The sequence below is a fragment of the Hippichthys cyanospilos genome, chromosome 5 (assembly GCF_059441005.1).
Source record: "Hippichthys cyanospilos isolate Australia breed blue-spotted pipefish chromosome 5, RoL_Hcya_1.0, whole genome shotgun sequence".
NCBI classification, from domain to species: domain Eukaryota; kingdom Metazoa; phylum Chordata; class Actinopteri; order Syngnathiformes; family Syngnathidae; genus Hippichthys; species Hippichthys cyanospilos.
In genome coordinates this window covers 9,774,355-9,798,958 of record NC_142373.1, presented here as the reverse complement: position 1 = coordinate 9,798,958, position 24,604 = coordinate 9,774,355, and the positions used below count along the sequence as shown (strand labels likewise).

General features: G+C 40.8%; 2 protein-coding genes across 6 annotated transcripts in view; both read right to left on the bottom strand.

Annotated features, from left to right (window-relative positions):
- Nucleotides 1-6,256: 6,256 nt before the first annotated feature.
- Nucleotides 6,257-8,883, bottom strand: sp5a (Sp5 transcription factor a). Its single transcript, XM_088414753.1, has 2 exons — nt 8,500-8,883; nt 6,257-7,655 (listed from the first exon to the last, which is right to left on the bottom strand). Exons 1-2 carry the CDS (start codon nt 8,548-8,550, stop codon nt 6,597-6,599), a joined length of 1,110 nt encoding a protein of 369 aa, XP_088270879.1. The 5' UTR covers nt 8,551-8,883; the 3' UTR covers nt 6,257-6,596.
- Nucleotides 8,884-12,937: 4,054 nt separating this feature from the next.
- myo3b (myosin IIIB) overlaps nt 12,938-24,604 on the bottom strand; it is a 76,031-nt gene continuing 64,364 nt past the window's right edge. For 4 of the 5 annotated variants that reach the window (XM_088414914.1, XM_088414918.1, XM_088414917.1 and 1 more), the window contains 4 exons: nt 24,209-24,309; nt 23,772-23,818; nt 22,452-22,601; nt 12,938-13,067 (listed from right to left, as the gene is read on the bottom strand). In XM_088414914.1, coding sequence (XP_088271040.1) covers nt 22,466-22,601; nt 23,772-23,818; nt 24,209-24,309 — 284 coding nt within the window. In that variant the 3' untranslated portion in view covers nt 12,938-13,067; nt 22,452-22,465. Of the gene's footprint in view, nt 13,068-22,451; nt 22,602-23,771; nt 24,040-24,208; nt 24,310-24,604 lie in introns of those variants that run through there. The other variant, XR_015865611.1, reaches the window with a different exon arrangement.

The window sequence follows — 24,604 nt, the reverse complement described above, 5'->3', positions numbered from 1 at the left end:
GTGTAGCGAGCACTCCATTGACACGCAGCCTTTAAATGGACTTTGAGAGCTCGTGCAGTCTTTTCAGCACTGGACAGCTCCGCGCCCACGAGGTAAAACACAGGCAATACATTCTCTTTTAGACCCCGTGACGTTCATATTTTCTTTGGGAACATTCATGTACACGAATGTATAGATTACACACATCCGTTTTTTTTACCTGTTTTTTTCCTGTCCAAGGTACAGGTTTTTTTTTTCTACAAATAAGTACTGTTTGTCTTCCTGAGAGCCAGCCTATTCATTTGTGTCCACTGCAGTGGACATTTGTTTTTTTTCTACATCTTTTGGCTCATTGGATCTATTTTATTAGATACTAGCGTGCTCAGTAGAGGACATCATGGCCTTTACAATGATATCTCATGTGGGTTTGAAGAAATAAACCAGGGTAGTAGGGATGGATGACTTTATGCAACCCCAAACCTTTTTGTTTACATCTAACCAAGGGCGTTTCTAGCCCATTTCAGGGGTTGCACCCCCCCTAAATTCAGCCACAACAGGCCTAAAATTTAGTTTTTTTTTTAATGTGTTAGCAAACAGAACTACTTTGGTGAAAGTGGACTGCACACTAGTTGACATTTACATGCTTCTGGTACTACTAGGGAAGCGCTAGATACAAAATAGTATGCAAAGTAGTTTTAGCAAGCCAGTGCTGTGCACTAGTTGACATCTATGTGTTCATAGGGCTTCTAGTAAATCACTAGATAATAATTATTAAACAACTATAAGATGTTAGCAAGCCAGCATTGTACACAAGTTGACATTTACATCATCATGTTCCGAGTACCACCAGTAAAGCACTAGATGTTAATTATTAGACAATTCTGTTATTAACAAGGCAGCACTGCATACTAGTTTATTTTTACATGTTCCTAATACTATTAGCAAAGTACGAGAAATAGATTATATAACTATAAGCTATTTGCAACCCAGTAGTGTGCACTCGTTGATATCTAGATGTTCCGGTTAACTAATCAAATTTCATGTGACTAGGTGCACTAGTAGCACACAAATATCAACTAGTGCACATATCAAAAGCAATAGTAGTATCAATTGGAATTACAAATTTGAAAAAAAAAATAGGATATGGAATAAATGCAGACATACATGTGTATTTCTTTTTCTGTTTGTTTTTCTTTGTTTGCTTTTGTCCAGTCACTGCACACCACGTCTTCTATTTGTTTCTTACCAACCATCCAGTAGGGTCCATTCAGGAGACTTTTGTTCAAATGCTGCTGCCAAGGCACAGCTAATCAACCTCGTGTCCATCTCCTGCAAAGAAAGAAGACAATAAAAGCCAATTCGTGTCTTTTGGGGAGCTGCACATGAATGTCCACAAGATGGGGCACAATCCAAGTGGAGTACGAGCATGAAATCAAATCCAGTCACTTAAATGTCGTCATCATCAAGCACTTTAAATATATTTTTGGCTTTTTAATAACGCGCGTTTGGTCTTTCCGAGCTCTTTAGATTTGCAGTGCAAAACAAATCATCACATTTATATTATGAACAGAAAGTTTTTTTTATTTTTTTTTGCACAAAGATGTTTTATTTGCCCCCACTTGCTTAAACAGACATTCGGATTCATATTGTGTTCGTATATATTTAATTGATCAGCGATATCCACCTGTTTGTATCCATCGCAGGGGGCTGCCATTTTGTCACTTGCCTGAAGATGACATCACAGAGCGCAGGTAACAACCAATCACGGCTTACCTGTCCGCCGAGGTTGGTCACGTGGCCGTGTTATAGGAAGTTTGATGCTGCTTTCGAGGAAGATGGAAAGTCGGTTTTATCCAACTCGGATTGGCCCAGTTCCGAACTCAAAGCATTCGACGCAACTGTAAACATCAAAGATGGCTGCTTCCTGCTAATTTGTTTGTTTTTCACAACCGGTACTAAAGGAACTCATTACTTCAGTACATAATTACACAAAGTAAATGATGATTTAGGCAATCAAATAGTGAGGCGATTACTATAGATGTTAAAGTACTGAAGTAAATTATTTAGAGGTTATTTATTGATTGAGGTACTAAAATACTAATGGTATGGGATTACATAAAGTAATTGATGACTTCAGTATTTGGAAAACGGCAAAGTCAAGTCCTTTTTCACCCCAGTTTCGCAACTATGTAATGGAGCGTTCAAGTGCACTTTTCCAAGTCGGAGATTGGAGAACCCCTAATTAAAACCTCCCTCGAATAAGAACGCGACCGTCGTACTGTCACAATCATAAAGCTGGTAAGTGCCTATCACCATTTAAACATATTTACTGTATGTAAGACATGAAGAGATGTAAATCAGTTGTGAGGAAAATGGCACATTTTAATTAGACTTTAATCATTGCGTGTTGATGTTTGAAAGCCGTCGCCCAGCGTGACGCCGACTCTGCTGACCCCCTTTTTACACCAACCTTCACGTCTAAGTTGGAATCCAATTTGTCCATTTTTCACGGTTTAAATACCCGGCGTCCCCCTTAAAAGCCAATTAAAATATGCAGAAATAAAATCCTTTAATTTTCTCATAAAAATGTAAATGACCTAAAACGGCTGATTACAATTAAAGGAATTATTTAACATCAAGCTTTAAAGCAAATATATCTTTGCTAGCAGAAGTAAAACCCATTGTTTGACTTTTGTGAGGTCATCTTGATTTTGGTTTACGATGAAAAGTATGCATGTAATTTATCCTGTAGCCATACTACTGAAACCGATTTTGGTTCATTTAATGCAAAACAGTGGCTACTGAAGTACAATATTATAATCAGTGTGATTTTTCACAGGGCATTTATTGTCAAAATAAAAATCTGTCAGTAATTGTTTAAAAAATGCTTAGAGATGACAAAAGGTGGCGCCAAAGCACTGATGTCTAGCCGAAGCTCCTCAATTGACTTCAACATAGTGCCTTAACACCAGGATGCCAGAAGATGGTGAGTAAGCATTATTTTTGTCCGAATGAAGATCCTCAACTGACTTTAACATAATGACGTGGCACGAGGATGCCAGAAGATGGTGATAGGCATTATTTTTGTCTGAATGAAGCTCCTCAACTGACTTCAACATAGTGCCATCGCACCTGGATGCCAGAAGATGGTGACCGCGTTATTTTTGCCTGGATGAAGTTCATCAACGTAGTTGCTTGGCACCAAGATGTCACAAGATGGTGAGTAAGCACTACTTTTGTCTAAATGTAGACCCACAACTCACTGATTTTGTTCCATGGCATCAAAATGCCACAAGAAGTGATAAAGGACCATTTTTGTCCGAACGAAGCTCCTCAACTAACTTCAACATTGTGCCTCAGCACCAGGATGTCCGAAGCTGATGACGACATTATTTTTGTCTGATTAAAGTTCTCAACTGACTTCAACATAGTTGCTTGGCCCCAAGATGCAACAAAATAGTGACTAAGCACTACTTTTGTCTAAATGTAGATCCTCAACTCACTGATTTTGCTCCATGGTATTAAAATGTGTTAAAGTTCTATTTTTGTCTAAATGTAGCTCCTCAACTTACTTCGATATAGTTCTTTCACCGAGGTGCCACCAGATACTTATTAAGCACTACGTTTGTCTAAATGAAGCCCCTCACTTCACTTCAACATGCTTTAATTTGTTGGCACCAAAATGCCACCAAATGGTGACTTAGCACTACCTTCGTATAAATGAAACACCTCAACACACTTCAACACAGTTCCTTGCCACAAGCATGGTGACTAAGCACGAGTTTTGTCTAAATGAAGCCTCTTGACTCACTTTGACATAGTTCCTTGACACCAAGACGCCATAAGGTGGTCACCAAGCACTACTTTTGTCTAAATCAAGGGCCTCAACTCACTTAAACATAGTTTCTTGGCAACAAGATGAAGCAAAATTAATACATAATTGCTTTGGCCTGAACACAAACAAGAAATATGTGATTTTTTTTCTTTTTTTTTCCATTCAATGCATACACAAAAAGAGTTTGGACGGTTGTACTAAAATACTGTGATTTCTCAGTTTAATTTTTTAAATGACAAAATCTAGCATTTGAACAGGGAATTTTTAGACCAGTTGGACTGCATAAAAAATATAACTGTAAAGAAAATTTGGGGTTAACGTCCCTTTTAAGTGATTCCCAAACATAAAACGGTGGTCACCTCGATTTGACCACTGAATAAAACAAGAATTGAATGGAAATGATCTGCTGTGATTTCATGCAAATAAAGCTTTTGATTATTTTGATTAAAAAAAAAAGTTATGAGAGGAAATCTCTGGCCTTAAGATCTTTGGTTAAGTTCATCAAAATCCCATAAAAGCGTCGCCATAGCAGGAGTCAGGAATTATGCCTCCCCACAGCGACTGGAGAATGCTGCTTTTATTGGACGATGATATTAAATCAGCGGCAAACAAAGATTCTCTTAGCGAGGCGGGTCTGCCCGAATTCAACATATCTATCCCTAGGCCGCGCTTCATAATAGGATCAGAATATTGGGATCAAAACGTTACAGTTGGGAGGGGTTTCTTCCTGGAGCCCCACACCCATCCTCCCCACTTTTTATTTTAGTACTGCCTGGTAATATTTAGGTAGATTGTTCATTTTCATTATTTTACATACATACATACATATATATATATATATATATATATATATATATATATATATATATATATATATATATATATATACAATGCCTCAAATTAACAGGTTTTTAGAAAAAATATGAAAGTGCTGAAATATGTGCTGATATATATTTTTTTACAAGATTTGGGCTTTTTATATTGTGTGTGAATTCAAAGGACACTTCAGGCTTAGTTGGCAAAAGCTAAGAAAAAAAAAAAAATAAAAAAAAAAAAACAAATCTTCATATAAAAACAAGCTTTTAAATATGATCAAATAGATAATATGTATTTAGAACTAAATACAATTATAATTACAGAGAAAATGTCTATTTTCATTTTTTGTCAATATCATGCTCGACCTTTCGGAGGTTGATTTCAAATGCATTTATTTTGGCATTTACTGTTAGAAAATTAGAAAGTGTTGTTGAAAAACTACTTAAAAAATACTCCATCATAAAAAACAAAAACTAATGCTAAAACTCATTTTGAAAATAAGACTAAAAAGTAGCCTAAAATTTAGATCAACCAAATTTTCAAGGATCAAATGGAAGTAAAAGTTAATTGTGATGAAAAACGATGAAATAATAAATGACTTTCACGCAGCACGTTCACTTTCAAGAATCACCGATTGAGATAACGGCAAAGTCAAATTTTACAAACTCATTCCCAATTGTGACCACTCGTAGAAGGGGGCGCTGTTGAGGCTAGTTGCCACAAATTTTCTTTCCTGCAAGATAATTTGTGACGGGACACAAGATTAACGACAACATTTGCATTTGCTCACTTGTAATTCCAATGTAATATTCATCGTTTTTTACATATAGGGGTTCCCTCTTGAAAATTTCTGTAAACAGGTGAAAAATAAACGAATAGTTAAAAACTAGATCTGTATATTTACATGTTTTTTTTAAAAATAACCCAATATGGGATGGCGTTTTTAACCCATCAGTTTCAAGGTTGTACTCTTGCAGTTTAGTTTAATTAAACTTCTTAGTAATATCAACACATATATAAGATGTCCAAAATAGATTAAATTTGGATGAATACTTTTTCGATACGTGTCATTTTGGATGAGATTGGATTGTTAAACCTCAGCAAAAGTGATTGTTGGCAAGTATAATTTCTATGGCAATGTTATTCCATCAAAACGGAATAATGAACACTTTTGAGCGACAAAGAGGTGAGTGGCCTTGCCTCCTTGTGGTTAAATAAGGAAACCAAAATATTAGGAACACCCCCAATCATAAGATGCTCAATACCACCTTTTTTCCCCCAAAATGATACCAGTACAAGGACTAAACTCTTGATACCACGAATACCTTCGACATACAATATTTCCTGAAAAAAAATGCAGATATGAACAGACATTCTCCTGGGACACAGCCTATTCATTTGTGTCCATTTTGTCTCAGCAAGACAGCAAAGTTACTTGCATCCCAACCAAACATAAGACATCCCCGGAAACGTCAGGATGTCCTCTTCAGACCGCACGAGGACTTGGTAGATCCAATGAGTCAAAGGAGACGCCAAAAACAAATGTCCACTACTGTGGACACAAAGAAATAGGCTGGATCTCAAGAGAAAACAACTAGCCGTGCAGTTAATGAGTTATACCAGATGTGGAAAAAACGTAATATTCTTTATTTTCACATTGTATTTAGGTCATATCAACAATAGTAAACCTTCTCAAGAGCATGCTTAAAAACATCTCCTAACGGAGCCAAAAAATGGACACTTTCATTCAACAAAAGCTATTAAATAGTATTTACAGGAGGGGGCGACGGAGGCAAAATCTTCTCCGCGCTTGCAACTTTCTTTTTTTTTTTTGCGATTTCAAACTTCTCTCCGGTCATAAACTCAGGCGGAAAGGTTGCAGCGATGGAGAAAAAGCGCTCACCCCACCCCAGGAAAAGTATTGCACTGACGACTTTGAGTTTTTTCGGACGCGGGGGGGGGGGGGTCACAGAAAAAGATTCCTGGAGTCCTCCCTCTTGACGTGCTCCGCCGGCGCCTTGTCCACGCACTTGCTCCTCTTGTTCTGGTGCGTCTTGACGTGCTTGGCCAGGTGGTCGCTCCGCATGAACCTCTTGCAGCAGTCCGGGCACACGAAGCGCTTCTCGCCCGTGTGAGTCCGAAGATGTCTCTGCAGCTCGTCCGATCGCGTGAAGCTCTTGCCGCAGAAGAGCCAGTTGCACACGAAGGGCCGCTCGCCCGAGTGCCAGCGCAGGTGCGCCTTCAGGTGCGACGTCTTGCCGTACACCTTGCCGCAGCCCGGGATGTGGCACACGTGCTGTTTTTTCTTGCCGGGCTCGTCGGAGGAACCCGAGGCGGACGCCGACTGGCAGTTGGGGCAGCGGCAGCGCCGGCAGCGCCGGGCGCCGGTCAGGGGCGACTTGGTGTGCAGGAGAGCGGCGATCTGGGTCTGGTACTGGGCGAAGTCGGCCGTGTGGCCGTGGAGCACCAGGCCGCGCTGAAGCTGGAAGCGGTGCGGGTGGCCCACGGGGTTGCCCTGCTGCAGGCTCCACCACGGGATGTCCTCGGCCGGGTTGGGGGACAGCTGCCTCTGGCCCCCTACGAACGTGGGCACGGAGGGCGGGATGGGGGCGGGCGCCGCGTAGCTGACGGCCGGCACGTAGGTGGGCGGGCAGGCCGACTGCATGGAGCACGGCAGCATCTTCACCGGGGAGAAGTCATAAGGGTAACCGGGGTCGGCCGGCGGGGTGAGGGGCAGCTCGTGCGGCGGGCCGAAGGAGCCCAGCGCCTGGGGCTTGGAGGATAGTCCGAAAGCGGGGTTGCTCGGCGGGCTGGCCTCGTTAGTCCACGGGTGGAAGAGGCGCGAGGGGGAGCCCAGCGCGGCGGGGTCGTAAGGGACCTGGAGGAAATCGGGCGGGCTGGAGCCCGCCGGGTGATGGTGGTGGTGGTGGTGGTGGTGGTGGTGCCCGATGCGGTTGCAGGTGGCCGCCAGGAGAGCCAACGGCGAGTGCTTGCAGTTCTCCGGGGACGAGTTGGGAGTGCGGTCCTGGAAGGTGCCAGAAACATTTTTCAGTTGGGGAGGGGGGGGGGCTAACCTGACACGGCCACTTCAAACGGTACACCACAAGCCCGTCTTGTACTTTTGTCTGCTTTATAATAAGCTGAGTGAAGTCGCCAAAACAAGATGCAAACTAAACGCGTTGTTCAACTGAAGCCTCATTTTCATTAGCTCTTGAAAATGCACTGAACAGTTCAAAAATATACATATATACTAGATCATTGGTCTCATTAGAAAACACTCATGAAACGACAACAACAGTGTGCGTATTATCTATCAATTATTACCTATTCTATTATGCGTTCTATTTATTGTTTATATGTATTTCTGATCCCAGCGCTCCCAACTTTGTTATATAACAGTGATACAATGACAATAATGGGATTCTTTTTTATTCCATTCAAACCCAATTTGTATTATTAGTTTAATTTCCAAATGAATGAGGTAACTGAATGGTCACAAACAGTACTAGTAAACTAAATATATCTACCTTATTGATAAACGAAAGCTAATTACAATTATTAAAATAGCCACTACAAAGCATAATGGGTTTAGAAAAAAAAGAATGTCTCTTGAAACAAGTATCCCAAAATAGTTTTAACTAAAACATTTTTTTTGATGGAAACAATATTTTTAATTCACTTTAGCTCGTTCTGTGCAGGTGTACCTGGAAGAACTATCTTGTCTCGCTTTCCCCCCAAAAGTTTTGACTAGAATTTTGACTTCCTCTCTTGATCTCTTGCAATAGTTTGACAAATTAGAATTTGAAGTTTACAAACTACTCAATCGGTTTCACGCTGAAAAAGTGTCCCCAAAGTTGTGGCAAACGAACCTGCAGAAAAGCTTGAAGCGTCTCGTTCCGCAGAACGGCCACAGCTGCCATGGTCCTCCTCCGCCCGGACAACAACCGCGCAATACGAGCGCGCGATCCAAAGTATCTTTCGGTTCAAAAAAGTGAACCCATCGAGGGTAAAGCTGGCAAAAAAAAAAAAAAAGTCGAATTTTCAGCGAGCCTCCAACTCGACGCCTTCCTCTTCGGCGGATCTCCTCGCACTATCTGACGCGGCGGCGGCGGATCACTTGAGAGAACGTGATAAGCACTTTGGTGAGCTGCCAGCCACTCACAAATAAGATGGCAGACTTTGAAGTTTGCCGCTGTCCAATCATCAAAGAATGGCGGCTCTCTGAGAGAAGCAAGCAAATCCTTTGAATCCACAAAGCTGCTATGGTGTGTTTGTGGTGTGTGGGATAAAGGAGCTGATTATTAGCAAAGGGGGGGGCGGGGGAGGGAGGAGATAAAGGCGGGACAATTAATGAAGTAATCACTATGTGGGAAATGTATATAGACAAATAATTGGATTTTCCCCGATCAAAGCCCCCCCACATGCCGCCGGGAGAGCCCACCATTGGTTAACCCAGTCATCTGATCCGCTTTTTGTAATTAAGGATTTGTAGTAGAACTCCGAGTCACAATGTGACATTGTTATCTCGGGGAGATCTCGGAGGACTCGATGGGGGATACATCAAGGGGCCCGCGCCGTCACTTTTTCCTTTCTTCGGCATCGGGGGTCTCTGTTCTATTTTGCTGTTTTACGCTTCAGTCGTGTGTTTTTAATCACTTTAAAGTTATGTCGGGAGTCTTTGGATCATTCCCGATTCTACGATCCAGCGATCCCACACCTACAAATGATGTCTGTGATATCAGTGATATAGAATAAAAAAAAAAAAAATTAAAATGTCTTCCACTAGATGGCAGAGGTACAATCAAATGACCGCCCTTCAAACATTTGCCAAAAATATTCGGTCAAATGTTTACCGATTGTTATACCTTTTGACATTCAATTATTTTTACATTTTTTAGCTAAAGGATGTTCTAAAAATGGCAGGTATCAAATTAATTAAACACTATGGGAATTGATTACCTTGGTTCTTAAGTAACCAAAGTATTTGATTACTCAAGGTACTTACTTTAGGTAATTATATACCAAAGTAATTTGATTACTTGGGGTAATCAAGTGCTAAAGTATTTGATTCCTTTATGCGGTCCCCAACCACCGGTCCGCGTGGGCTGCACCCGAAATAATGTTTTGGAAATGATTTCGTTTAACAGTTCATACGTTTTTGCTTGAGCTTTGTTTTTATTTTTCGGCGCCGCTTCTGGTTGATTGTGTTGATATTACATACATAGTGAGAAGGATGATGTGGTTTTTAGAAAGAACTATGTTGATATGAGGCGCTTCATTGAAAATAAAAATATTTTGCTGCCACCTTGTGGTATCATGGCGCCAAGGGACGTACGCGTTTCAATCCTGTGTTTTATTGCAAGCATCTTTGAAGTCAATTGCTTCAAGACGTCCGTGATGGGACACGGGAGAACTGTCCTTTTTTACTGATGTCTTCATTCAAAAGGAAGCACGCAGTTTCCTTTATCATAAACACAGATAAACATGCAATACGTAGTAATATTTGTTCATTTGTCACTATACAACAAAGTGATTAAATAGCGTAAAGATTTTTTTCATAGTTTTACGAAGTCAAAAGTCTTTTTTTTTTTAAACAGGCACTAAAACTTGTAAGGTTCTCGATATCAGCACCCTGATCGTTATCGAGCGTCCCCCCAGCCCAAACAATCAGCGTAGTCTCAGCTAGTTTGGAGAGGCAGATTTTTGAATTCGATGTGTTCCTTTGATGGGATTAATGTTCTTAGTCCTCTCCCACGGCTTTCCACACACAGTCATGAGGGAGAGATGGGGGGGTGGGGTGGGGGTGGGGGGGGGTCCTGCTGGGCTGGAGCCATGTAAGCTACAGCTACAAGAAGCACGCAGTCGTCGCATATGGCCGAGTGATGTGAAAACTAGCGGAGATTAAGCTTGTTTACATGGAGTGGAGGCAAGGTGACAAGGCAAAATTTGATCAACATTCAGAGAGGGAGCGACTGCTTACATTTCTATGAACTACAAACGCGCAAAAGCACTGTAAACATTTACTGTGGATGATAGAACTCCAGTGCTTTTCAACTTTTCTTCTTAGCGTCTAACGTCAAACTTTTCTATGACTTTTTTTGAATACCGTGGCAGGCCATGTCAAAATGTATTTTTAGTGTATGCCGCGGACCGCAAAAATGTGGATGGCGGGCCACAAATGGCCCTCGGATGATAGTTTGGACACCGTTCTGCTAAGTGTATGGAATGCAGTTTAAAGAAATGCCGTTGTGGTAATCTCTTTTGCTTCATGGGATGCAAACCTTTACTGTCCCGCTGAAAGAAAATGGACACAGCACCGGACACAAATCAATAGGATGTGTCTCAGGAAACATACCTCTAAAAATACAACGAAATTCCCAGTATCCTTTTAAAAAATCATAACACTAATAACACTGACAACATGATGTGGCTGTGAAAAAGAATGTACAGTGTATAATGAAAGGGGGGCCAAGATTGTACCTTGGGGGATACCTTAGAAAAATGGGGTGTATTTGCTTGCACTGGATAACTGTTGTCTGTTAGGGGAAGGAATGGATTTATACAATTCACACATTTTTCAAGTTCTTCTTCTTGTGTATTACCGTAATTCTGCACTATTTATCCCAAAAATGAAGGGCAAGAGTACTTTCAATAAAGGCTAACTATTTATATAAAAATGATCTTTTTTTTAATTCAACACCATTCAAGGAATATTGATTCGTCAGCCATATAAGCCGAATTTTGACGCAAAGATGTGGCCGTATTCTTTCTTACAATGATGACCGCAACGGGACGAGCTAGAGGGCGGAAGTCTGTTGGCTGTTAGCAGCTAGTGCCTGTTGCAGCTAACAGCAGTGTTAGCTGAGGTTGTTACGGCATTATTTTCAAGAAAAGAAGCAAACACTCTGAACCAAAGGCCGAGTCCATCCTTGTTCACACACGGGATTATTACTAAAACGGAAAGGATCATGTCACAGTTATGATGTCTCCAGCTGATTCAACTAAGAGTGCGCCGGTTAGAGAACACAGAAAGGTTTTCCGTTTGAATCGTTTATTAACTGCGGTCCTTTGGCATATACACACAATCATAAACTGGATGGAACACGGACGGTGTGCAACTTTACGTATTTGTGGCAAAAGGGATTCGAGCCGCCTCCGCGCATTCAACGTTACACAGGCGAGGCGTTTACTGACTGCTCACCAGGTGGGAGCTCTAAAAGAAATTTAATGCGCCACAAATATATAGCTTACAGATACGAACACAAGAAGATACGGCGATGAGATTGTTTGGCTTTACATTATTGCCAAGCGTTGGTTTGTCCTACACACACTGTAACGTAGAAAATACCAGAATTTGACCCTAAAATTAAGGGTGCATCCTATACACAGGTGCGTCCTATATTTGGGGAATTCTGGTCAGTAAAATGTACCCGTACGTAAAAGTAATTTTGCGCTTTTCCCCAAACTGCAGTGACTGGGAAACTCCATTCCAACACATCCGTTTTCAGCCCAAGATCTTAAAGTCTGAATCAGATCCTGCATTCAAATAAGCAAGAATCCTGGCCTATATGCGGACCTCCCCGCTACCAAAACTACACGGGGATCATATACGTTAAGCGCATTGACTCCGCAAAGCAGCGCCGTCGCCGAATAATTGATATCTTCCTTTGAGCTGCCGGCTTCAGCACGAAATTCAACTTCTTCCATTTTCATGCATTTCAATGGGACTCCAGCTGAGGGAAGGATTTGGCCGGCCGGCGCTTTGAAATAGTTTGGGAGAAATTCCCCCAACGCGCGCTCCGCTCCGCACAATGTCCGGCCCCTGAGGTAATCGACTTGCGGAAAACCTTTCCCGTCTTGCAGCCGCGCTTCAAGTTTGACGGGGTCACGTCGGTCCTTGTCGGGTTGAGTCCAAGTTTTCCCGCCGCATACTAAAAAGCAAAACGGGGAGTCGATTTGAAACGAGGGGTGAAGCCGCCGTTCGGAAAAGTCATACCGATTTCTACTTTGGCCTTTGTACTGGAAGGTAGCTGGAAAGAGTCGAAAGATAGACAGCAAAAACCAATGTCCACTAGAGTGGACAAAAATGAGGAGGCTCCGTCTCAACCTCTTTGCCGCTAATCCTGAACATAAAAGGCAAAAAAACGCATTGCCCTGAAGACAGATTAATTGAATAGCTTTGACTTTCCGAGGAACAGGAAATGCGCAAAGCTCATCTAACAAACAGCAGGTGGCAACATCCGAGGGTGTCATTCCCACCTTTTTTTTTCACCCAAATTGGGAAAAACATTCACATTAACGAGCAAATCACAATAGAACCGCGTTTATTTGTGTCATATAAAACATCATTTTGTCATAAATAAATACAAATGTGCAACGGATGCAGTGCTTTGACGCTTTTTGGTTTCCGGGCGACTTTGCTGGTGAAGAAGGCGATCTGCGGAGGAGAGAGGGGTACAATCAAAGTCACCGTAACACCTGCGGAAGTTTTCACAATCGGCTTCTGCTTGATGTGCTGCTTATTATCAGCTCGTAGGCTTCATTTTTTTTTTTAAATGGAGTCAAATTTTGGAGGAAAAATGGAAGAGAATGAAAAAAATGTGAATGTAGGCAATAACATTTATATTTTTACATTTTTTTTTTTTAATCTTTCAGATCATTCTCACAGTATTTTAGCCAAGGGATGGCACTCTCCTTGTCATGCCATGTCACCATCTGGGTGAAATTTCAGGTCCCCAGTGTCTTTCAATGCGGTTCATTTGATGCCTTTGTTTGTAAGATCAAAGGATTGGACTAAATACAAACAATCGTACAAGTCATAAGCCTATATATCGGGATCGCAAACATCTTTATTGAAAACGTAAGAAATTTGTCTCCTGTAGTATAAGCTATACTACTATTGCAAATGTTATATACTGTACATCACACATTTTTAAAAACACAGCTTGTCTTTATTTATACAGTGCTTTCATATCTATGTGTAAGAATATATGTATATTTTTCTCTGTATATATATATATATATATATATATATATATATATATATATTAGGGTTGTAAAAAAAGTTATATGTGAATCAGTTAATATAACTCAGCTAAAACAAATAAAATTTAATGATGTGCTTTCAGCTGTTGCTGCAGTTTTGATGACTTAAAAAGCGATAGCCTTTAACGTTCCGTATCATCTGCTACGAGACCCAGATCCGTGGACTTTTTTTTTTTTTCTTCGACAAGTGATATGGGAGTTTAGGGGTGATAGGACGGGTGGCTGATATTCCTGCGTGAGAGAGGAGCGGGCTTGTGTTGGAGAGTGACGGCGGGAAGGGGGTAGAGTGGGGAGGGGGGGTCAACGCTGGAGGCTACGCGGTACTTGAACCGCTATAATGGTGTCTCATATGAGAAAACATCTGTGAATTTCCTCAGTGATCGACAACAAAGTGGAACCGGGAGCAGTCACTCGGCGGACCTTTGAAGTCGCAGTCTGACAGAAAGCCGCCATTGTTCGCGGCCCCCGACAAGCAGAAACTCCAACTTTGCTCCCCCTAATTTTCCCCGCAACGCGATCCAATCCACCCCCACCTCGCCCTCTCGTCAGCCTACGAAGTGGGAGACGTGTGCATATTCACCGGCAAAGGGGGGCCAAAGCCCCGGCCGGCGCTGCGCGGCTTGGCCCCGAGGTCGCCGAAGGCGGGACGGGTCAGCGTACCTTCCAGCCGCCCACCCTGGATGTGATAATCCCACACTAAACGGGAGGGGGTGGGGGGGGGTGGATTCCCCTCCTGCATACTACCAGTGGAAACAAACTAAGGCAAAAGGCACAAATCAATTTTCCCTATTGGAATGAATGGACACACTATTAATCTGTTCCAGCCTTCTTTAAAAACAACAACAAAAAAATAGCACTGGGAGGCAAAAGTACAGCAACAAACGAAAACATGTTTCATAACTACTGACACTCAGAAAGATGTAGTAATATGAATTCGATAAATGATATATGCCTGTGAGTATTGTTGTATCATTTTTCCAGACTGAAAAAGCGTTGCATTGAATTTAGTGAATTTTATTTTATTAAGTGGTTCAGGAGCCAGAAGATTTTTCATTTTAATAATTTAATGTTTTTATGCCAAATACATATTGTAATATATTATAGTATATGATATATACATATATGATATACATATATTTTTAATGTATATTTAGGATACATTTTTAACTTGAATATATTTAAGTACATTTTTAATATATAATATTTATAATACATTATTATTTTTTAATTTGAATATTTCTTTATTTTACTAGACTCATCTACTGTATATAGTGGTTCTATCAGGATCCTGAACCTCTCATTGAGTAAAATCACCTCACAACAATTAAATTGAGTAAATTCAATTTATCATTCTTTTCTGAAAGGATAAATATCTATTTAAAAAAAAAAGTAAATTCACCATTCTTTTCTGGAAAGAAATTTGTTTTAGATTGACTCACATTCATATTGACATAAGTGCTTTCACACATTAAATATAATAATTTCGAATAAAAATCTGCTTAAAAAAATGCAACTGGATCTATTTGATTTTACTGAGTGGAACCAACTAGCGAAATATAATTGAGTAAATTCAATCCATAAATGTTATTTTCAGTCTACATGTGCTGCGGCACCATTGGTATTCCACTGTTCATTGTTTTAAACAGCACCAGGTTGGCACTGGTCTTATTTGGTCAAGTTGCTGCCCAGAATAAGATCACCTGCACTAATGGTGTTATAGAAAGAAAATTGAGCTTTTTAATTCTCATGCATTCTTGTGCTAGATCTTGACTCTCATATTGTAGGTGCCAGAGCAGTTGTGATAATAATAATCATTAAAAAATACCTTAAAGGAGATGATGGAAAAAAAAAAAAAATCACAAGTTGGTAAGGTTCATGATGTCATTTTCTCTCGACTCCAGTCCAAATGTTCCTCTCCCCCCCTTTGGCGATGACAACTTTTCCGTTACGCACCCCGAACCAAAAAGAATGGGCGGTGGTTCTCACACTGTTACCCGTCCAGTGTTTATTCAGTGGCAGCTGCTCGCTCCATCTGGGAACGCAGCGGCGAGGCGACAAACAAAACAGGTTCCACCTTTGGCCATGCCAAGTCTGCTCGTGCCCTCCTCTCGCTACAAAGTGAGGAAGGCTAATCGCGATTTCATGCTCTGATTTGTCAAGTCCCGTTCCAGCGCCGGAGGCGGCGAGGAAACTTTCAAGTCAGTGAGTTTCATGGCGTACGCGACGGCAGATTTTACATAGCGCTTATATTGCTCCGCGCTAGCGTTTCTCAAAGTGCGGCTCGGGTTTGCCGTTCTCGATCGGGAGCACGTGAAGGCACTTCAGGGGGTACGTGAGATTTTAAAGGCAAATCTAACTCAATGCTTTGTAACCCCGCCGCCGGAACAGTACAAGTTTTCTCTTTTCAAATTAAGAGCAAATTAATTGGAACGTGAAGCAATCGCTCGCTAAATTGCATTATAGTGACTCCCTTGCAAAATGCTTTTATTTTGTTGTTTATTTTTATATGTTACACAATCTATCATTTCAAGTTGGTTAATAGTAAAGTAAGTATTTTTACACTTTAAACGGACAGTACACTTTCCGACAGATTTCACAAGCCTGAATGTTTTGTCCCGATTTTACGTCGATCGTATCATTACATCCGTTTTTTTTTCTTCCCAGCAAGTCAACTGTTTGAGCCAGATGTCATGATGATAAACTAATTAAAAAACTGTTTATTTTCACATTTGGAACAGGAACTGAAACTAGAGTCAACCAAGGTAGCGTTTAGCTAAAGCTAAAGCTAAATGCTACCTTGGATGACAAGTCAATACACCCGCTTTCGATTATAACACTAATTGACAAGCAATTAAATTTGTTCTGAAGACTTCCTGGTGAGAATTAGTTTTATATTTCATTTTCTGGAAATGTGTCACGTTTTTTTTATTAATCTTTAATTGTTAAAGTGAGTGTAAACTGGTAATATATTCAATATTCACCGACATATATTCTTTATCCTCTCAAAAAACACACACACAGTACTACTGCAACAAACCAAGTCACATTAATTAGTTGAGAAACTGTATGACTGCATTATACTGCCCCCAGTGGCCATGTGGTGTAAAGCAAAAGCGCCCCAGATGGTTTCCATTTGAATGCTAGCCTTTTTAGTTATCTAGGGATTGTTTTTGAGTGGAAACGTGAAAAAAAATGTAAGAACCATTATTGTCGCGCATTGAATGGTGACCTCATCTCCAAACTGAAGAGAAACATTTGGTCACCGCTAACATTATCAAGGGGAAAGCTATGGCCCCCATGTGCTTTTTTTTTTTTTTTTTTTAATATCCACGCTAACATTAACAACAAACGGGCACTTGGAAGCCCCTGAACAGATTGCAGGTGTGAGGAAGCTGGAAACAAAAGGCAGCATAACCCTAATGGCGTCTTTTGTCATTAGCAGACCTTTGATGCACTCAACAGCTTCTTTTATCTCCTTGTTGCTCGACGCCTCTTTACGCCCCCTCTCTCCGCTCCGCTCCGCCCCGCCCCGCTCCAACACTTTCTTCATTAATGCTGTCTGCAGGCACTTTTGTTTTGCTCAGAGCGCCCAACGCACATCTGGCATCCGGCTGGCGCTCGCGCTTGTCCGTTTATTCGCTGGCGACCGCCAGGCCGCAAAGAGCATCGCAATGTCGCGTTTTAATCCATTGGATTTCAACTATCTGGGTTTAGAACCCGAAAAATAAATCAAATTAAGTGGATTGAGTTGTCATTTTAAAAATGGAAAGTTTTGCTAAAGTGGAAGAATGTCGCTTGGGTGGTTTACAAGACATGTTTTCAATAGCTGCAAACTGTTGAAACGTTTTTAGTGCCAGAACACTTGAAAATATTTTGAAAAAATATACCTGGAATTGAACGTCCGGATTGTTGAAAACGTAGAATTACGTCATTGGGATTGAATGAGTGAATTCGAGAACGAAATAATTTCTCACATATAATGAATACTTTTAAAAACAGTGTTTTCTTGCTGTCAACTGGAAATGACGTGCAGTAAACTCAATCACGGTTCGGCTAATCAATGTCACATGACCAAAAGGTGAGCCATGATTGGTCTTTATGTGATCCTTGAACACAAGTGATATCATTTTCAGTTGATATCAGTGGGATTTTCAAGGTATTAAGGCAAGCATTAGGGGACCTAAATAATACAAAATTTTATTAATTTGATATATATTTTAAATGAATCGACCAACTAATCAAATTTTCAGCCTAAAAAATCCATACAGTTTGGTCCCCAGTTATTATTTATTTTAGCAGTACACCCAAAAAAATGTGCTTGTATAAATTATAAGAAAAAATATTTTTTATTGCTAAAAAGGGTAAATTAATTGAACTATACCTTTAAGGCAAGTTATATGCCAAGCGCCCCCTCGGAAAAAGAAAACCTTTCACACACCCCCTCCATTAAATTATTATCTATGAAAAAGGTATAAGTACACCTAAACCTTTATCCTTTTTAACATTAACAAAAGAAAAAAGCAAATTTCAACAACTGTTAATTATTTTTCACAGCGTTTATACAGGTTATAGCTTAGTCTAAATCTGACAAAAATAACTAAGTGCATCAGGGAGCCTAAAATTAAAAAAAAAATGATGCAAATTCTTATTTTACTGCAATCACACTTCCTGGGGTCATCCGCACCCCCCGGCATCACCTCGAAAATCGAGATCTTCGTTTTTCGGCCGTATCGTCCTCGAACGCCAGAAAAGTTGCAGACGCGAATAGATTATCGATTCCATTTTGACGCCTCTTAAATGGATCCAAAGCTGAGCTTAGGGCAAGTTAGCATCAAGCTCAAGTACATTGTCACAAGATTCCCAAAGCTTTTTGCAATGACAATGACGTATAACGCCAGCCTGCGTGATGAAAATGGGGCTCATCTGGATATCAAAAGCAGGTAAACTGCATTAAAACAGTGTTTGAAAAGACTTCACATGAAACGGCGCCGTTCAAACTCCCCCTTTGAACCCAGAGGATACAGAGGCAGGACAATGTCGGCCTAATCTCGTCCTCCCTTTGAAGTAAGACGTCACTATTAGGTGAAAAGGTAAGTATGCTTCTTCGCAAAATAAAAGCTTTTCATCATTTGTTAAGGCTGCGGCGATTTCCATGAAGGTTGCTCAAAACTTTGGATTAAAAAAAAAATACAGTTGATGGATCAGTGCTGAAACGGGCGGAAGAAGCAAAGAGCTAGCTAAAGTGCTGGGAATAGCGCCGGCAGTAACGTTTGCCACATTAAAGTAACGCCCTCTCACGTGCCAGATGTTGGCACGTTTCATGAGTAAAAACCAGAGGGGAGCGACATTTTATGACGGCATATAAAAAAAAAAAAAAGGAGAAAGAAAAGAAAACAGGTGTTTAGCCATGAATGCTAACTTGTATCTTTTTGTTCACCGGCAGGTTTAATCTGTAATTTACTTGTTCTCTTTTCGGACCACATTCAATTTCACTCCGAAAAACAATTCATGGTGAGTGCCGTGTCATGTGACATCCTAGTACGGTACTAAAACGTGCTGGCTTTTAACTCTTTCAATCCCAAATACTTTTTTTTTCAGGCGCTTTGATGCACTTGTTTTTGTTTCTGTTTTTAAGCTGTAACCCGTAAAAACGCTGTAAAAAATAATTAACAGTCGTTGAAAGTTGATTAAATTGCTTTTTCATTTGTTAATATTAAAAAGGATACAGGTTTAGGTATAGTTATACAATTTCTATTGATAATAATCTCCGAGTTAACTCCTAAACAAATGTGTGACATGTATCATATTTTTCTTCTAAATACGAGCATGACATGAGTTAATAGTAAACAATTTTGCGTGTTTTTTTTTTAACATTTTACGTTGTTCATCAAATTTAGCATTTTTTCGTCAGTTTGCATCGCTAACAAAGCGAAAGGAACGTATTGCTTTGATAGCATCAAATTGAAGCCATGCTAACAAGCTAACAAGCAAGATGACTACAGCGTCTTCAAAATTCTTGAACGAGTGCTACGCAAATGAATGGATAGATGAAACTGTTTTGTGTAGTTAGGCTTTTTCATTTGTATTTTTGTACTCAAGTTGTTTTTATGTGATTCAGTTCTAGTTTTTTTGAGAATGAATGAATCACAGCGCTTACAGTTTTTTGTCTCTTACCACAAGTATCTACTTTTACCTAAATACTTTAACCATCTTTATCACCTCGCCAGAGTATCGCCGGGGATAAAAAAAAAACAAACAAAACAAACAGCAGCCCTTTCCGCGCTCACATTGACGTAGGACGCCTCCGCTCATTTTCTCCCGTATGCTAACGCGGGCAATCAGCCGGGGTGCTAATTTGGCAACGAAGAAAATCCCACACCGACGCCGTTTGTCACCGCGGTCCAACCTTGTTATTCAGAACCACGGGCCTATTTGAAATTCTCTCGCTGGTGGAAGAGGGTAAAATTAATCAGGGGAGCATGATCACACTTAATTGATTCAGTGTACTTTTAAGATGCACTACGGGGTGCTGGGGTGACCTATTTCAGGCTGCTCTTCAGAGGAACTAACTATCCCAGCAAGGGAGTAATTATCGCAAGCCTCTGTGAGTACGATCGGAGGTGAAAAAGCTTCTCCGCTAACTATGACACCGCATTAGAACGCCGCCAGTGGTCTGGACTCTTTACACTTTGATTTTATTGTTATTATTTTTTTTGCTTCTTTTGAGTCAAACAAGCTCTTATTCCCGCAATTTAATCGCAGTTGATGTCGATTAAGAACGGAACTCAAAAGATCAAAATCGTTGCGCGCGGGTGAGATTTACCTCGACTGAATGGGTTTAAGGAACTTTACAAGCGTCGGGAAATATTTTCAAAACTCTTCTGTTGACAGAAGACATTTGCTCTTTGTTGTGCCTGAGCGGAAAACTTTTTGTAGTTTTGCGCGACTTGAGCGTCACGAAACTTTGGCAGTTCCAGTTTATGAAGCAGCCTCGACGTGCTCGATTATTTTGTTGCTTGTTTGTTAAAAAGCCTTGGAAGAAAGAAGAAAAAAAAAGCGTTTTTATGTCAGTCGTGCTGTCCAAAGGTGGAAAAAGCAGACGGTCGTAAAGGCAAAGTGTCTGTTTGACCTCGGCAGTACTAAAAAAAAAAAAGCGGTGATGGGTGATCACCTCAGGCCACTTTAAAGCCAAACTAAGCGAAGACGGCCTCGCTATCTAGGCAGAGCTCTTAATGTTTTCCCCTCTGAATATAAGCCAGATCAGATCCTCAGTCATACCACCCTACTCTTCCTATTAAGATCAAAATCTCCTCTCAGGCCCCCGGGTGTCAACAAAGACAGATACAGTAAATGATATGCAAATTGAAAGAGAGGAAAAATGAAGGTCCGCAAATCAACTCGCCGGGCCTAAATTTCCGACTCACAAATTTCAGTATTTAGGGAGGAATCCGACGGGGGGAGGGGAAGATCCCGGTGAGTGCGCTGAGGGTCGGAGCTTCAAAAGGGATTTGTCTTCGGATCCGTGTTAAGACAGCAGATGTAATGCTTTAAACCAAACTGTGTTTGAGGCTTCGTGCTACAATATTCACTAAGAAAAAAAAAATCCATATTGTTTGAACTTGTTTGCTCGATTTAGTTGTGTCAGTATTTGGAATGATAAACTATGGGACTGAAGGGCTGTGTTCAAGTGAGCGAAAATGTGGATTTGGACCAAAATAGAGTGATAGTTTTCTTTATTAGCCCATTTGGTTTTAGTTATTTTCAGACACTCAGATACTCCATCCTAATTTTTAGAAAAAATACATACTGAAAAATAAGTAGTCTGGACTCTGCAAAGACGTAGAAATAGGTTTTGGGATCGAAAAAAATCTCATAATTCTCACTCTAAAGTGAGAATTCTCACTTTATTCTCAGAAGTGTGACTTTCTAAGTGAGAATTTTGAGAATAAAGTGAAAATTCAAAGGTTAAAGTTTGAAGTTTCACAAAAGACAATCAGAATTCTAAATTCTTAGAATTCTGACTGTTAAATCAGTGAACCTTCTGAAAATAGACTTGTCTCTTAAGTGAGAATTCTGACTTGAATCTCAGGATTCTGACTTTTTCAGACTTTGAACTTTGAATTCTCACTTAAGACTGGTCAGAATTCTATTGTCAGAATTTTGACTTTAGTTTGAATTTTAACTATTCTCAGAATTCTCCCTGACAGTGAAAATTTGGAGGGTGACAATTCCCACTTAAAAGTCAGAAAATCAGAATTCTGACTATTCTTAGAATGTTCAATTTAAAAGCAGCATTCTGACATTAAAGTGACACTTCAGACTATTCTAAGATTTATTTACTATTTTTTAAAAGGAGGATTTGTACTTAAGTCATAAATCTGTCATAAATCGTCATGGTCATAAATCTGAGTGAGAAAGTCATCATTTTGAGAACACAACAAGAAATCAGACTTCAAAAACAGAATTCCAAGATAAAAGTGCGGATCCTGCCAAGGTACTTTTTGGTCTGCTTTTATATTTACAGCCTGGAAGTGTTTTGAATTCAAAGAATTGCAGCAATTATGACAGCAGGCCCCTCCCTTTTCCCCATTTGATTCTGCTTAAAGTGAGTGACTGCTGCAAAAAATGACATCACAGTCTAAACGAGATGTATAAGCGAGCCGTCCCCGTAGACTCTTGTGCGATCAGAGGGGATTAAGAACCAAAGGAGCCGCTCGCGCGCCACACGGCGCCGCGCGTCCAACAAGGAGGATGTTCTTTGGAGTGTCTGTCTTACCGGCTGACACCGCGTTAAGGCTGAGCTTGGGCTAGAAGGGGCGGGTGGGCGCGGGCGGGGGCCGGGCTCTCGTACTCTTCTTCGGGGATGGACTCCACCGTTGACAGTAATTTGTAGTACTCATCCTCTCCATCCAGCACTTTGATTTGACTGCAAGGAACACGACAGGCTTGGATTCTTATTGGGGGATGGGACGAGACAGATTGAGTCCACCGGACGAGACAGGATCTTTTTTTTTTTTTTTTTGCTTGGTAAAAACAAATACAGAAGAAGACAATCAATTAATACACAATAATAATTATAATAATACTTTTAATAATAATAATACAAAGAATGTCAATTTTATATATTTTTTTAAATTTAAATATATGTATATTTTTCATAATAATAAATATATATTTTAATATGTAATAAATATTTTTATAATATTATTTTTTTAAATATATACTGAGATTTTAGATAACACTCTCCCCATGCATTTTGGTTAAGACAAAGTGACGTCAGAACCACAGAGCAAACATTTGAGTCAGCCTGCTTTGCTCAAAAGTGATCAGTATGAACAGCACCACCCATCAAGTTGCCAGCATCAAAAAGTGTAGCGTCATTTTCGTCTTATAAACCGCCTTTGGCTCTTGCCAGCTGATATAGCATGCTAGCTAGCAGCTAATTCATGCAAGAGGTTGCGCTAAACGCTGGAAACAGATTTCTTACATTTTAAAAAAAAGTAATGAAGTAGTTTTTTGGCACTCCGAATTGATTAAGTTGCGACTCGTGACTCTTTTCACAGCAAGTTGTGTGGTAAAAAAAATCAGCCTTTGTTGCGACATGCTTCCTGGGAACAACTTCAAAATAAAAGCCTTATTTCAAAACACAAGCATACGTGTCCATACATTATTCAGTATTGGTCACCTTTATTTTGAAGTCCCACCAAAGTCGGCGGTGTGTTTTACTGTCAAAGCAGTAACAAGCAGGACAGTCCCCTGATCCATCGGGCGAGAAATCTCGCGAGATTTCGCGCCCTCCCCACACGTTATAATCAGCCGTTGCGCCGCGGGAAAACATTCAGGAAGCTCGGTAATCATTACGTGAGCCGCCGTGGCGTTTATAGAACAAATTCCAGTCAGACCTCCAACAATTAAAAGTGGCGCGCCGACAAAGCCGTAAGACGTATCTCTCTAATGACGGCGAGGAGCGTTGTTATTTCGGTCGCCCCGTTTCCATGACAAGACAACAACTCCGTCGGCGGCTTCTCCCGTTCCACAAAGGGCCCCGCTCCGTTCGGCGCCGGCGCCGTGAGCCGGTAGGAAAGCGGTTATTTACCCAAGTTTTCTGGGCTTCCTCTTGCTCCCCTGGTAATCCAGAGTTCTCTGAGGAAAGGGCCAAGAGCACACAGTCAAAAGATGAGCCCAGAGTCATTAATTTTTAATTCAAAGTGATTTTGTGTTGAATGCGAGCAGATGCTGATAATATCAGAAGTCACAGCATAATTTTTTCTCCCTGATCAAAGGGCTCAAGTGAGTCTGATGAAGCGTGCATCTTGCTCGGCTTTGATAAACCGCATCAATTATTCACCGTGAAGGCAGACATCCTGACATGAAAGCAACAGATAAAGAGCATAAGCACATGTTCAAGACAAGAGGCGCGGAGACGTTGGGGGGGTGGGGGGGCTTGGGGGGGGGCTCCGGGCTCTGGCGCAGGTAGCTTGAATTGTATTACGGTAAGTCAGACAAAGGACTCCGTGGCCACCTTGAACTCACGTTTAGCTGGTTGTAGTACAGGCTGTCTTCGGGGCTGTTGAGCAGCTTGGGCTGTTGGCCCCGCCGGCGAGGGGTCCTCTGCTCCGGCTTGGTCGCCGGACCTGAAACGTCGGAAGGGCGGGGGCGGGGCTCCAATCGAGCATTTCCGACAACGACAAACATCGATGTGAGCGTGACGTCGGAACGCCGCTCAGACTCTACGGACAAATTTGTGTGCCATTGACATCAGCTTATTAACCCTTGTGGCGTTATAAATTATGGAAATTCTTTTGATTTTTTTATGACATCTTAAAAGAATCCATGGGGAAAAAAAAACTAGGGAGCTGAAATTTCCAGTAGATGATTAAAAGAGGTCAAAATTGAAAGTGCAACAATTTTGACATTTCCATGTGATTG